The sequence below is a fragment of the Aotus nancymaae genome, unplaced genomic scaffold (assembly GCF_030222135.1).
Source record: "Aotus nancymaae isolate 86718 unplaced genomic scaffold, 86718_ANA_hifiasm-v0.15.2.pri h1tg000062l, whole genome shotgun sequence".
Lineage (NCBI taxonomy): Eukaryota > Metazoa > Chordata > Mammalia > Primates > Aotidae > Aotus > Aotus nancymaae.
Window position 1 is genome coordinate 9,513,075 of NW_026988476.1, and position 14,823 is coordinate 9,527,897.

At 40.7% G+C, this 14,823-nt stretch overlaps 2 protein-coding genes across 6 annotated transcripts in view; both read left to right on the forward strand.

Moving 5' to 3' along the window:
- The first annotated feature begins 4 nt into the window (after nucleotides 1-4).
- On the forward strand, nucleotides 5-415 carry LOC135270396 (transmembrane protein 92-like). The gene has a single exon (XM_064365728.1). The coding sequence runs from the start codon at nucleotides 5-7 to the stop codon at nucleotides 413-415; it is 411 nt and encodes a 136-aa protein (XP_064221798.1).
- Nucleotides 416-13,293: 12,878 nt separating this feature from the next.
- MIA2 (MIA SH3 domain ER export factor 2) overlaps nucleotides 13,294-14,823 on the forward strand; it is a 104,344-nt gene continuing 102,814 nt past the window's right edge. For 2 of the 5 annotated variants that reach the window (XM_064365812.1, XM_064365814.1), the window contains exon 1: nucleotides 13,297-13,616. In XM_064365812.1, the coding sequence (XP_064221882.1) occupies nucleotides 13,502-13,616 (115 nt within the window). In that variant the 5' untranslated portion in view covers nucleotides 13,297-13,501. Of the gene's footprint in view, nucleotides 13,617-14,823 lie in introns of all 5 variants that reach the window. The other 3 variants (XM_064365813.1, XM_064365815.1, XR_010338567.1) reach the window with 2 other exon arrangements.

The window sequence follows — 14,823 nt, forward strand, 5'->3', positions numbered from 1 at the left end:
CCTCATGCCCACCTTGCTGCTCAGCCTGCTTGCTGGCCCCCAAAAGGTTGCAGCCAAATGTGTTCTCTCCTTTGCCTGCCCCAAAGGATTCAAACATTGTGGTGATAGCTGCTGCCAGGAGAACGAGTTTTTCCCCAGCCCCTTGAGGATCCTCGTCATCATCTTCTTGGTCATCCTGCCCCTCTTGTGCATCTATGATCTGGCTAAGCACTTCTGTGACAACTGCAGAGAGCTGGAGCCAGATGCACTGATGCATTGCCAGGGACCCCTGGAACTACCCTCCATCATCCCCCCAGAGAGGGTCAGAGCATTCCTCTCTGCACCCCCAAACTCCTACAGTGAGGTGATTCTGAAGCCCACCCTCGGCCCAACTCCCACAGAGCTACCCCCTCCCTCTCTACAGCTTCAGGCCTGAATAATATACCAGGGATCAGAGGGATATTGACAACCCGGCCTTCTGAGTCACCTCCTGCTTGGAATCTTGCCATCAGCAGCCTCCTCCCCAGTGCCTTCTGAGACTACCGGCACCCCAGGAATGTCCCTGCCCATCCTGCCATATCTCTGTTCATTCTTGGATTCAACTTATTGTTTTTTCTGCCTCTGTTCCCACCCCAGCTGCCTCTCTTGTCCTGAGTGTTAGGCTGGAGTGACAGTATCTGCCCACCACCAACCCAAGAAAGAGGCTGCCAGAAGGAAAATGCCAACCATTGGAGGTGTCCAACAGCAGAATTGGGTACTCTGACAGGTATTAATTGTCCCATTTCTGGAGGTATGCAAATCTCAACTGGACAGCCAGCTCTGAGATTTTATCAGGGCACTTCTATACCTGTGGGAGATTGGACTGGATGAGCTCTGAGCCAGCTTCCAATCTTACCTGAAAAGAGAATTCATCGTACCCATTCCCAACACATGATGAACACACGTCCTCACTGAAAAAAAAAAAATCTCTAATCTATGTGAAATATTTCATAAACTGGCCAGGTGTGGTGGCTCACACCTATAATCTCAGCACTTTGGGAGACCAAGGTGGGCAGATCATGAAATCAGGAGTTCGAGACCATCCTGACCAACATGATGAAACCCCATCTCTACTAAAAATACAAAAAATTAGCTGGGTGTGGTGGCATGCACCTGTAATCCCAGCTACTTGGGAGGCTGAGGCAGGGGAATCGCTTGAACCCTGGAGGCGGAGGTTGCAGTCAGCTGAGATTGTGCCACTGCACTCCAGCCTGGTGAAAGAGTGAGATTCTGTCTCCAAAAAAAAAAAAGTACTATTGGATAGCACTATTCTACACAAAATGCTCATAAATATTAGTTATTATTTAGAACTATGCTGTCTAATATGTAACCATTGGTTACCTGTAGCTATTGAACACCTGAAATGTGGCTATTCTGAGTTTTAGCAATGCTGCCAGTATAAAATACATTAGATTTCAAAGGCATAGCATGAGAAAATGAAACCATGTAAAATATTTTAATCTCTTTTTTTGAGACGGAGTCACACTCTGTTGTGTGGGCTGAAGTGCAGTGGCACGATCTTGGTTCACCACAACCTCCACCTCCCAAGTTCAAGTTATTCTCCTGCCTCAGCCTCCCAAGCAGCTGGGACTACAGGCGTGTGCCACCATGCCCGGGTAATTTTTATATTTTTAGTACAGATGGGGTTTCACTATGTCGGCAGGGCTGGTTTCAAACTCCTGACCTCGTGATCCACCCACCTCGGCCTCCCAAAGTGTTGGGATTACAGGCATGAGCCACTGTGCCCAGCCTTTAATAATTTTTATATTGATCATCATAGTAGGTAGAATCATGGCCCACTGAAGATCACCATGTACACATCTTGAGAACCTGTGAATATGTTTTATGTGTTACATGGTGAAGGGGAATCAAGACTGCAAATGAACACACTTTTAAATTTATATGTAGGAAGGGAATTTGTCATTCTTAAACAAAGTACAACAATCACAATGTTCAGATAATTCCAGAAACTCATGACGTAGTATGGCTTGTAAAGAGGAATTTCTAGTCTCTCACCACATTGTAGGAAATGAAGAAACTAAATATAATCCCACAGGACCCAGGAAGAAATAATAATTTGTGATGTACAGTCAACTTCTCAGATTGACTGGTCAGGATGATATCATGGCATAGATCTCAATTAGCAATCTTGCCCCATGGAAGTTTTATAAGTCAGTAAAAATTGCCTTGGATCCTGATGATTTAATATAAAGTAAAATATTACTTGGTGGAGGAAACATATACTTAAGAAGGTTGTTTTTTGATAGCTTGTTGTAATGAAAAGTGTAGGCTCATACACATAAATGTATGAGCCAAATAGTGTTTGAAAATATTTTGAGCCTTGAGGAAATGTAAAATAAATTCTTAAGTCATAGTAATAAGAATGCCTGAGGCATTTGTTATGTGATTGCCTTTTATGCAACTATTGTGAGATAAATTATCGTTACATGTGAGTCTAAAAGGATGAATGTATTTAGTAGTATAATCATAGTGGGTTTAGTGGAGTACATTTTTGTTGGTGGTCAAAGCCTTGGAAAGCACCTCCTCAAATGATTTGTTGTTATCATCAGTAGTATCTTGTTAATCAGTAAGAGTTTGATGAATTAAAATGATATCATATACTCTGAGACAAAAAAAGAATTTAAACTGAGAAGTATTGTGTGTTATTGCAACATAAGAAAGGAGATGATAAAGTTTATTACCTCATTTAAAAATGATGTCATATGCTTATTTTTGAGGTTAGTCAGAGTGTACATTTTGTTGTTTTTAAAACTAGGTAGGCCGTGTCTAGTGGGTCATTGAGTGTTATCCTCTAGACATAGGCTTAGTGGAAGATTTTTTTTTTTTTGAGACAGTCTTGTTTTGTTGTCAGGTGCCAGGCTAGAGTGCAGTGGCGCGATTTCAGCTCACTGCAACCTCCATCTCCCGGGTCCAAGCAATTCTACTGCCTCAGCCTCCCGAGTAGCTGGGACTACAGGTGTGCACCACCATGCTCAGCTGATTTTTGTATTTTTTAGTAGAGAAGAGGTTTCACCATGTTGGCCAGGATGGTTTCGATCTCTTGACCTTGTGTTCCGCCCACCTCGGCCTCCCAAAGTGCTGGGATTACAGGCGTGAGCCACCGCACTGGCCTAGTGGAAGATATTAATAACTGTGAGAGCTTGCATAAGGGCACCACCTGCTGAATCCACTCCATCTCCCTTCTCATCTGCTCCATGAAGCCACCTGGGGAGGCGAGGCCAGTATTCACAGTCCAGAGCCCTGCCATACCCTCCCACCTCATTCAGCCCTCACCAGAGGCTGACTGAGGCTTCTGTTGTTCCTCCCTTCCTCGCCTTCCTGCTGCTCTTCTCTTCCCTACCCACTGCCTGTCTCTGCCATCACTTCATTAAAACAAGCCTAGGTGGAGGACAGTTATGAAAAGCAGGCAAAGTTACTGGCAATATATTAGGACCAGAATGAGTCATGGAAATTATTTTCACGAGAAACAACATTTTAAAAAGCAGTTACTTTGTTTTTAAATGTATTTTATTACATTTGATGCTTCTAATAATTTTTTTTTTAGTTTGCATTTTTTTGTTCCCTCAATGTCTAATTCATGTGATTGATCTGACTCTTTACTAATGACAAAAAGCCACTAAGATACATCTATTTAAGCTTTCTCACTTTTGAACTGGTGAAAATGCTCAAAGTTAACCTTTATTGGAGCGTTATCTTGCAGAGATGAAGAAAACAAGATATATTCATTTTGCTTTCAATGATCTTATATATTAAGTTTCTATTCTGCTAAAGGATTAATAAGCCTCAGGAAGAGAATCAGCAAAGTAAGAATTCTCCACATAATTGAGATAAGTTTTCAATTTAAATGCTTTAACTTTAAAATGGCTTTGGGCCAGCCATGGTGGCTCACATCTGCAATACCAGCACTTTGGGAGGCCGAGGTAGGTGGATCACTTGAGGTTAGGAACTCGAGACCAGCCTGGCCAACATGGTGAAACCCCATCTCTACTAAAAATACAAAAATTAGCCAGGTGTGGTGGCGCACTCTTGTAATCCCAGCTATTTGGGAGGCTGAGGCGGGAGGGTTGCTTGAACCCGGGAAGTGGAGGCTGCAGATCACACCATTGCATTCTAGCCTGGGTAACAGAGTGCTCTGTCTCAATTAAAAAAAAAAAAGAAAGAAAAGAAAAGAAAAGAAAAAGAAAAAAAATTAAGTGAAATGACTTTGAGGCCGGGCAAGGTGGCTCATACCTGTAATCCCAGCACTTTGGGAGGCTAAGGTGGGCCAATTGCCTGAGGTCAGGAGTTCGAGACCAGCCTGGCCAACATGGTAAAACCCCATCTCTACTAAAATACAAAAATTTAGCTGGGCGCATTGGTATCTGCCTGTAGTCTCAGCTACTCGGGAGGCTGAGGCAAGAGCATTGCTTGAACCCAGGAGGCAGAGGTTGCAGTGAGCTGAGATTGTGCCACTGTACTCCAGCCTGGGCTACAGAGTGAGACTCTGTCTCCAAAAAGACTTTGAACTGTTCTGTATGGTATAGTGGTAGTGGTTGCATGACTATACTCAAAACCCATAGAACTGTATACTTTTACCACAAAGAGTTAATTTTACTGTATGCAAATATAAAAAAAATCAACCAGAATGGCAGGAGGACCCCAAGATGGAATGTACTTTGAAACTAAAAGAGGCTAAGTAGTTTGCCAAGATTTAGCATGACTTCATTGGCAGGGGGGATGTTTATTTCTATGTCCCAGGGAAATCTGAAGAAGGAGGGAGAGAGAGAAAAAAAAAAGAAGGAAAATAATAGTATCAGATCAAAGGTTTTTTAGGGTTTTTTTTGAGACAGAGTCTCACTCTGTCACCGTGGCTGGAGTGCAGCGGTGCAATCAGGGCTCACTGCTACCTCTGCCTCCCAGACTCAAGCGATCCTTCCACCTCAGACCCCTGAGTAGCTGGGACCACAGGTAGGTGTCACCATGCCTGGCTAACTTTTATTTATTTTTATTTTTTATTTTTTGTAGAGACAGGGTATTGCTCTGTTGCTTAGGCTGGTTTTGAACTCCGGCCTCAAGCATTCATCCTGCCTCCCAAAGTGCTGGGATTACAGGCATTAGCCACTGCACCTGGCTTTCGAGATATTTTTATTTTATACATCTTTAAAAAAAAAAGATAAAATAAGTAACAATCATAAATAACTTATCTATTCATTTCCATGTAGAAATTTTATGCTATACACGCTTTTTAAAATCTAATTATTTGGGGGAGGCATAAATATTAAATTACTGACTTTTTGTGAGTAAATTCATTTTTTTCTTGTTTATTTATTTATTTTCAGACAGAGTTTTGCTCTTGTTTCCCAAGCTGGAGTGCCATGGTGCAATCTCGGCTCAGGGCAACCTCCGTCTCCCAGGTTCAAGCGATTTTCTTGCCTCAGCCTCCATAGTAGCTGGGATTACAGGCAATGTGCCACCATGGCTGACTAATTGTGTATTTTTAGTAGAGACAGGGTTTCTCCACGTTGATCAGGCTGGTCTCTTACTCCCGACCTCAGGTGATCTGCCTACCTCGGCCTCCCAAAGTGCTGGGGTTACAGGCGTGAGCCACTTTGCATGGCCTAATTTTTTTCGTAAAGAAAGTTGGGGGCAGGAGGTGTCTAGTACTATGGGCACCAAAAAGGCAAGAGAGAGGAAAGGGTACATAAATGGGAAAGGGATGGCTACAGGGAATGAAGGAGGATGATTTTGGAAAGAATGGTATAAGAGTATCTTAAATTGGCGCATCTGAGTTCTTTTTTTTCTTTTTTGGTTTCACTCTTGTTATCCAGGCTGGAGTGCAATGGCGTGATCTTGGCTCACTGCAACCTCTGCCTCCTAAGTTCAAGCAATTCTCTTGCCTCAGTTTCCAAAATAGCTGGGATTACAAGCAGGCACTACCATGCCTGACTAATTGTTGTATTTTTAGTAGAGATGGGGTTTTGCCATGTTGGCCAAGCTGGTCTTGAACTCCTGTGCTCAAGTGATCTGCTCTCTGGCCTCCCAAAGTGCTGGGATTAAAGGGGTGAGCCACTGGTCAGGCCATCTGAGTTCTTTACAGACATCTAGGCTCTTGATGATTCAAATTACTAGGAATATTAAATATTCCTAGGCTGTTGCTCATTAATCTATTCATATACAGGACTTTGTCCAACATCCCTGAAGTATTTGGGAATCCAAAGGCTTTTCACAGCTTGGCATGCTGGATATTTGGACTTTTATTGCTACTACTAATATCAATCCAGTGATAAAGATGGATATGGGAAAAGCTAGTTCTGATTGAAAAAAATTAATTAAAAGGAATAATTGAATTTTTTTGAAATGTGAGAGAGAGCAGTTGAGCTATACAACTGAGTGCAGAATTTCATTTAGTCATGAGGAATGACTTCTTGAAAAGGAATCACTTCATTTATTCATTCATGCATATATTCATTCATTAAAAAGTTATTGAGTAATATATTTATGAAGTAATTTAACCTAAGAATCTAAGACACCTAAAGACTAAGTAAGAGTTAGCAAAGAAAAAATAATTGTATGATAAAACACAAATCATATTACACTCTTCCTTAAAACTTCCTATGACTTCCTATTGTACTTACAATACAATTGACACTCCACAATTCCGCAGCAAAAAGTCCCTGAATGATTGGGTTTCTTCTGTCTGTGCCTCTTGTTTCATCTCCTATTACTCTTCACTTGCCTTGATGCTTCTTGAATATATAGGTCAAGTTCATTTTTACCTTAAGGCCATGCTTTCTTTTTTTCAGAGACAGAATCTCGCTCTGTCATCCACACTGGAGTGCAGTAGAGTGATGTCAGTTCACTGCAACCTCTGCCTCCAAATTCAAATGATTCTCCTGCCTTAGCCTCTCAAGTACATGTTGCATGCTTCATGCCCAGCTAATTTTGTGTGTGTGTGTGTGTGTGTGTGTGTGCGCGCGCGCGCGCGCGTAGAGATGGAGTTTCACCATGCTGGCTGGCAAAGCAGGTCTCAAACTCCTGACTTTAGGTGATCTGCCTGTCTCAGCCTCCCAAAGTGTTGGGATTACAGGGGTGAGCCACCATGCCTGGCCAAAGTCATTTTTCTGACATACTGTCATACAGTTGCATGCCTTCTTTATTTTTTCTTTAAATTTGGGATAGTGAAGCTTCAGACAATGAAGTATAACCTCCTCATTAATTATTTCCTTTGCACAGTAATTCTGTCTCACCACTCCCCCATCTTAAGTCAAATGTCACTCCAGTGATGCCTTCCCAGACAACCTTATCTAAATAGACATTTTTCTCCATAGTAACTTATCACTACCTGAAGTTATCTTGTTTACTTGTTCTTGTCTGTCTCCCTTCATAAGCACGCAAGGTCCATGAGAGCTGGAACTTTGTCCTGTTCATTTCTCCAGTCCCTAGAAGAATGCCTGATACATCATGGGCGTTCAACAAATAATGCCTATCCTGGAAGGTGAGATTTGTATGTGAAATATTAAGCTCACTTGTTCAAAGTTGGTGCTCAACAAACATTAATTTTCTTTCCTGCTTATTGATGAGACTAATCAGTTTGGTTCCCTGATCAGCAAATAATCATACACATGTCTTGGATGTAAAGAATGCTGCATACTATTATTGTGAAACAACTTGTAAAGTGATAATGACAGCGTGTGGGGGTGTTCTCTTTTTGCTCCTCCTAATCCACTCTTCATTCTGCCATTCTGCTCTGTGTCCCTGGAACACAGACTTTCAGGACTGCTTCGATGGGTTCCCTTATTTGCTGACACTTGGCTGGGTTTGGTAAATGGGAGGCTTCATCAGGAGATCAGAAGGTGGGAGCAGGGCAAGGTTATCTTGACTGAGTTCCTTTACTGAAGACTTCAAGTTCCTGTTGGGCCATCCTCTCCTAAGTTCTCTCCAGTCAGTGGTCACCATTCCTTCATGCCTGGGGATGTTACATCCTTTGTTGGTTTCCCTTAACTCTGTCCTCACCTTTGTAAATAGTCCTTTCATTAAATTCTCCTCAATCATTGAGGAGTGCTATCCCTTTAAAACTGAATGTCCATCTATTTCCTGGTAAAATTCTTACTGATACAGATAGAATTGGAAAAAGTGGTAGAATTACAATGTGGTCTTCAGTGACACAAAACAACAAATGTAATAAAAGCTATTGGCTGGGCGCAGTGGCTCACGCCTGTAATCCCTGCACTTTGGGAGGCCTAAGTGGGTAGATAAGCTAAAGTCAGGAGGTCGAGACCAGCCAAGTCAAAACATGTATGTTCTGTCATCTCCTCTTTTTGTGCCTGTGGATCACCAGCTTCTGAGGTTAGGTCCTCTAGAAGCAGATGCTGAGATAGAGGAAGTGGCAGATAGCAGGACTGGGCAGAGGGGGAAGTCAAACTGCAACACAGGCCCTACAAAGACTCAGTCAACCCAACAGGAAGCTCTGGGTGAGAAATCCCCATCAGGTTGTCCCACACGGGGTTGACATGACTCTGCTTTTGTACTCTCTTTTTATTCACTAGATTCACTAGATCACCCAGGAGGGGGTGATCTTGGGTAAGATCATATGCCAAATAATCCTGGAATGCAGGCTCTATCATATTTTTTGAAGGATACAAAAATCTTAGCTCTGAGAAAGCAGGCTTCCTACTGATCATTGTTTTTGGAAAACAAACCAACAACAAACTTCCTTTACTTAGGACCTTGAAAGCAAAAGTCTTTCCTTCACTTTAGCTTGCGTGGGAGCTGAGTATTTGTCTCTGGCGGGGCTGGAATAGGTCTCTGCAGCTAAGGCAGACCCTGACATAGCTGTCAGTGGAGGCTGTTTACTAACTGTACTCCCTGTAGGTGGGCAGAAAGTCTTATCTTGGAGAGGGGATGTGGAGGGCCATCTCCACGTCTTCCCCACAAGTCTAAATCTTAATCTTTCCGAGGTCTTATCTCTCACTGCACACTGTCATACATGGGAACTGTTTCCAAAGGCTCTGTTCTCATCCATAGTAAAATCCCTCTAGATTAATCAGTTCTCCTTATCCCAAGCACCTTCTAATTAAATTTCCCTGTCTTATAAATTTGCCAGAATAACAGGCAGATGGTTGAAGGAAATATGTTCCCACTTTAGGAAATCTGAGATACTAAGAGAGAAGACCGTACTATATAGTTTCAGAGATAACATCACCAAGCAGTAGAAGTGCAGCATTCATGATTCTGTCTTTATATTCTCATGGAAAGGATTGCTCTGTGATTCTATCTCTAGGTACTGAATGTGTGTGGCTTTGATGATTCCTTATTTTTTTCTTTTTAGAGACACTTTCTTGCTCTGTCACCCAGGCTGGAGTGAAGTGACACAGCCATAACTCACTGCAGTTTTAGTTTTATTTTTAATTTTTTTTGAGGCAGAGTCTATCTCTGCCGCTCAGGCTGGAGTACAGTGGCACAATCTTGGCTCACTGCAACCTCTTTTTCCCAGGTTTCCACAATTCTCCTGCCTCAGCCTCACAAGTAGCTGGGACTACAGGTGCACGCCACCACACCTGGCTAATTTTTGTTTTTTTTTTAGTAGAGTTGGGTTTCACTATATTGGCCAGACTGGTCTTGGACTCCTGACCTCGTGATCCAGCCACCTTAGCCTCCCAAAGTGATGGGATTACAGGTGTGAGCCACTATGCTGGGCCCTCACTGCAGTTTTGAACTGCTGTGAGGAGTTCAAGAGATCTGGAATCTAGAGATCCTCGTGCCTTAGCCTCCCAGGTAGCTGGGACTGTAGCATGTACCACTATGTCTAGCCAATTTAATCTTGCTTTTCTTTTGTAGAGCTGTAGTCTCCCTATGTCGCTTAGGCTGCCCAGGCTGGTCTCAAATTCCTAAGCTCAAATGATTTAAGCTCAAGCGATTCTTCTGTCTTGGCCTCTCAAAGGGCTGGTTACATGCATGAGCTGCCCTGGCTGGCTGATGATTTATTCTTTAGCATTATGCAGTAAGTACTCTTACTTCCCATATGGTTTGTGATGAATAGTATGGGCCTTCCAAATTAGTATTCTTGGCTGAGTTGTGTTACCATGACACCTTCCTCAGTATTAACATTTAGCATCACATTTGATGAATTTTAATATATTTGGCAAAATGCATCACCAATGCGATAATATCTGGCTAAGTTAATACGACCGTTTTTTATAGTGAAAATCACACTTTGGTTTCTTTTAACCAAATGCTCTTGTCCCCTTCATGTGTCATCTTCTCATCCAGCTTTGTGCTACCACATTTTCAGATATCTTGTTAAATTATAATTTCAGTAACGATCTGAACATAAAATGAGATCATCTGAGTGCATTAAGTAGCAAGAGTGTGGGAGCATTTCTAGTAGGAACAAATCTCTCCAGATTGGCATCTTAGGCAAGAATTTTTCTTGACTCAAATCTCCCTCAGGCCAATCAATACCAAATTTAGACTTTGCTGGGCTCTTGCTGTTCTTGACTTAGAACATGATTAAATCAATTACTTCTGAATTTATCCATAAATTCTTTATATTGTCTTTAATATTAAATACAAAAACAAGGAGAGTTAAACTACATTAATTACTAAATGTTCTTGATTTAATACTGAATTTGGTAATATAAGATATGCAAATAACCCTTAGCCAAAGTTTGATGCTGAAGAGCTGATCCTTCTTTAAATGTCTTTAACAACACAGCTTGTAGATTTGCAAAGGTACTCATTCTTTTTTTTTTTTTTTTAAATAGAAACAGGGTCTCACTCTGTCACTCAGGATGGCATGCAGTGGTGTGACAATGGCTCACTGTGGCCTCAAACTCCTGAGGTCAAGCAATCCTCCTACCTCAGCCTCCCAAAGTGTTGGGATTCCAGGTGTGAGGCATCCGGCCTAAGCTACACCTTTTTGTGTGTGTATGGATATAACTATAAAGTGCTCTGTTGCAAGCTAAATGATCTGAAACGCATGCTTGATAAGATTCTTTTGAAGGATATAAAAATCTTGGCTCTGACAGAGCAGGCTTCCTATTGATCATTGTTTTTGGAAAACAAACCAACAAACAAAATTCCTTTACTTAGGACCTTGAAAGCAAAAGTCCTTCCTTCACTTTAGCTTGCTCAGGGGCTGGGTATTTGTCCTATTTGTGTCAGGCACTAGAGGGGAGTGTCGCATCATAAAAGTGCTGGGTTTTGATAATCAGAAGACCGACTGTGTGCCCGCTGGTATGCCCAAATACAGTGAAAAAGTACAGCAGAGGAGGGCTTAGACACATATTTTCCCAAGAATGAAATTGGACAACCATGGTTTCTGAAAATCAACTGAGTTTTACACAAACATTTCCAATGTGGGATTTTGATCCTTTTTGAGTGACAGTAATCTTCAAATGACTGGATTTTCATAGCTTTTTAATTTTATTTATTATTTATTTTTTCATTATTATTATTTTTGAGATGGAGTCTCTCCCTGTTGCCCAGGCTGGAGTGCAGTGGCACAATCTCAGCTCACTGCAACCTCTGCCTCCTGGGTTCAAGAGATTTTCCTACCTCAGCCTCCCAAGTAGCTGGGATTACAAGTGCCTGCCAAAACACCTGACTGATTTTTATATTTTCAGTAGAGACGGGGTTTTATCATGTTGGCCAGGCTGGTCTTGAATTCCTGACCTCAGGTGATCCTCCTGCCTTGGCATTCTGAAGTGCTGAGATTACAGGTGTGAGCCACCGGGTGGGCTGCTTTATTATAAAATAATATATGGGTCAGGTGTGGTGATTCATGCTTGTAATCCCAGCACTTTGGGAGGCTGAGGCAGGAGGATCACTTAAGCCCAGGAGTTCAAGATCAGCCTGGCCAACTCAGTGAGACCTCTGTCTTTACTAAAAATAAAAAATTAGATAGCTGTGTGCCACATGCCTGTAGTCCAGCTACTCAGGACCAGGAAGTGGGAGGATTGCTTAAGCCCGAGGCTGGCCTGCACTAGAATGAGACTCTGTCTCAAAAACAAAACAAAACCAAAAAAGATATATGCTTTTTTTTTTTTAAGACGAAGTCTCGCCCTGTTACCCAAGCTGGAGGGCAATGGCGCGATCTTGGCTCACTGCAACCTCTGCCTCCCAGGTTTCGCCTGGCCAACATGGCAAAACCCCATCTCTACTAAAAATGCAAAAAAAAAAAAAAAAAAAAAAAAAAAAATTAGCCAGGCATGGTGGCAGATGCCTGTAATCCCAGCTACTCTGAAGGCTGAGTCAGGAGAATCGCTTGAACCCGGGAGGTGGAGGTTGCAGCGAGCCAAGATCGTGCCATTGCACTCCGGCCTGGGCAACAAGAATGAAACTCCATCTCAAAAAGAAACAGAGAGAGAGAAGAGAAGAGAGAGAGAGAAAGAGAGAGAGAGAGAGAGAGAGAGAGCCAAACAATATAGAAAGAGTTAAACAATATGGGAAACTACAAAGAAGAAAATAAATACCACCGGAAATCACACTATATACTCCCACCATGTGGGGGAGCACTTACGCAGCTATTTCTCTTTCATTCTCTCTCCACTTAATGCATAGTTTTTAAAACATGTATGCATACAGAAATATGCATATAGTTTTTAAGACATGGAGTAATACTCTACCTGCTGTTTCTGGAGTAGTATTGTTGCAGACAGAGTGACATCTTTACATGGCAGATGCCTTGATTCTTGGTGGTAAAGCAAGTGGTTACAAGTATGGGGCATCATAGTGCCTAGGTTGACATTTCTTTTCCACTGGGCCATTGAGTAAGTGATTTAACCCATCTCTCTTTGCCTCAGTTTCCTTATATACAAAAGTGGGGATGATAATATTACCTACCACAGAGAGTTGGTGTGAAGGTTAAATCAGATCATATATTTAAGTACTTACTTAAGACAGTACGTGGAACATAGTAAGTACTTACTACATTTTAACTATTGTTTTTAACTATATGTTTTAACTTCATAGTAACAATAAAGAGTTTTTAAATATAAAAGTAGAATATTTTAAAAAATACTTTTCACCATATTTCAAAACCATGCTTTTAACATAAATTGTTACTCTTTTTAAACATAACTATATACATTCTCCACTGAAACTAGTATTTGCATGTAACTAGTATTTGCGAAGGCCTACTTAAAAACCATCCTATTGAACTCAAGATAGCTTTAAGTGAGACCGTTTTATATGGACTTCCTTTGTAAGATATTAGTCCAACTAAAAATCCTTGTTAATTATTAAACCCTTAGGTATTACAGGAATACCTGACACTGCAGATTGAGAACAAACAGTGTTTGTCTCTCAGGTTAAACCAACAAATCGATAGAAAAATGTAGTTATCAGGAGTTTTTTAAAACTTCAATTCTTTTTCTCTTATAGTTAGTGAAGAGAGTAGAATATCTCCGGTTTTGGCTGACATCTCTACAACCTGAACAACTGGCTTAAACCTCACTTGGAATTCCTGGTTGCTCGTTTTAGCATGGCGAAAATTGGTGTTCACAGAATCCTTCTTGTGGCTATTTCTCTGACAAAGTGTTTGGAAAGTACAAAACTGCTGGCAGACTTTAAAAAATGTGGTGACTTGGAATGTGAAAGTAAGTTTGATTTCCCCCCTGCTTCTTCGCCTAAGTTGAGGCTCTGAAATGACAAAATGTTATTGTGGTCATGAATGATAAAAGTGAGTACTGATATCATTAAGAAATATTTGGATTATGAAATATAGCTTGGTATAAAAAAGAAATGCTGAAAGCAAAGCATTTTGTGATAGTATTTAATACAGATATACAAATAGTAAAAGTCAGTTTGCTATAGAAATATATCAGAAGTTAAAATGATATTAATTTGTACCTCAAAAACAAACTAATCAGCCCTTTTACTATTTTTAAAGATAAATCTAGGCGTCTCTGAGCCTACTTTGGCTTAGAAGTCTGCCTAATTAAAAAAAAAAAAGATAAATCTAATCGATTCACATAAAAAAAGACACCAGACCAATTTGACAGTCCTTTATTTATGAAAGCCTTTTACTTTTTAGTTTCTGTTTCACACTCAGAACTTTCTGATTCTCATGAGTTTCCTAAAAAGTGCTTTTATTTCAAAATATAAAGATTTGTTCTTCTAAACTTTATCAAATGTTAATCATTTCTGTGTTATTATGTAAAAATACTGAAATTAGTGTTAGAATATAAATATTTTATTTATATCATTGAATATAAAACTTTAGTAAAAACAAAAATTAATTTTCATTCTATTAAGAACTTAATTTATTTTCTGTAATTAGTTTTATGGTGCAAAATAAATTATATCCCAATGTATTAGAGTTGCTTTAAATAAGTTCTTTTTTCCTTTATTTTTATTTTATAATAAATACAATTTTTTTCTCTCTCAGCAGAATTAAGAGTTGTTTTAAGTAAATTCTACCTTTACCTTTCCAGTATGTGAGAATTATATCTTTTCCTTTTTTTTTTTTTGAGATGGAGTCTTGCTCTGTCGCTCAGGCTAGAGTGTGATGGTGCAATCTCAGCTCACTGCAACCTCTGCCTCCTGGGTTCAAGCAATTCTCCTGTTTCAGCCTCACAAGTTGCTGGGATTACAGGTGCATGCCACCACACCCGGCTAATTTTTTGTATTTTAGTAGAGACAGGGTTTTACTGTGTTGCCTACCCTGAGTTGCTCAGGCAATCCACCCGTCTCAGCCTCCTAAAGTGCTAGGATTACAGGAGGGAGCCACTGCACCCAGTTGTGAGAATTATTTCTAATTTGCAACATGCAAATTCAAAATGAAAAACATTATTAGTATAAACA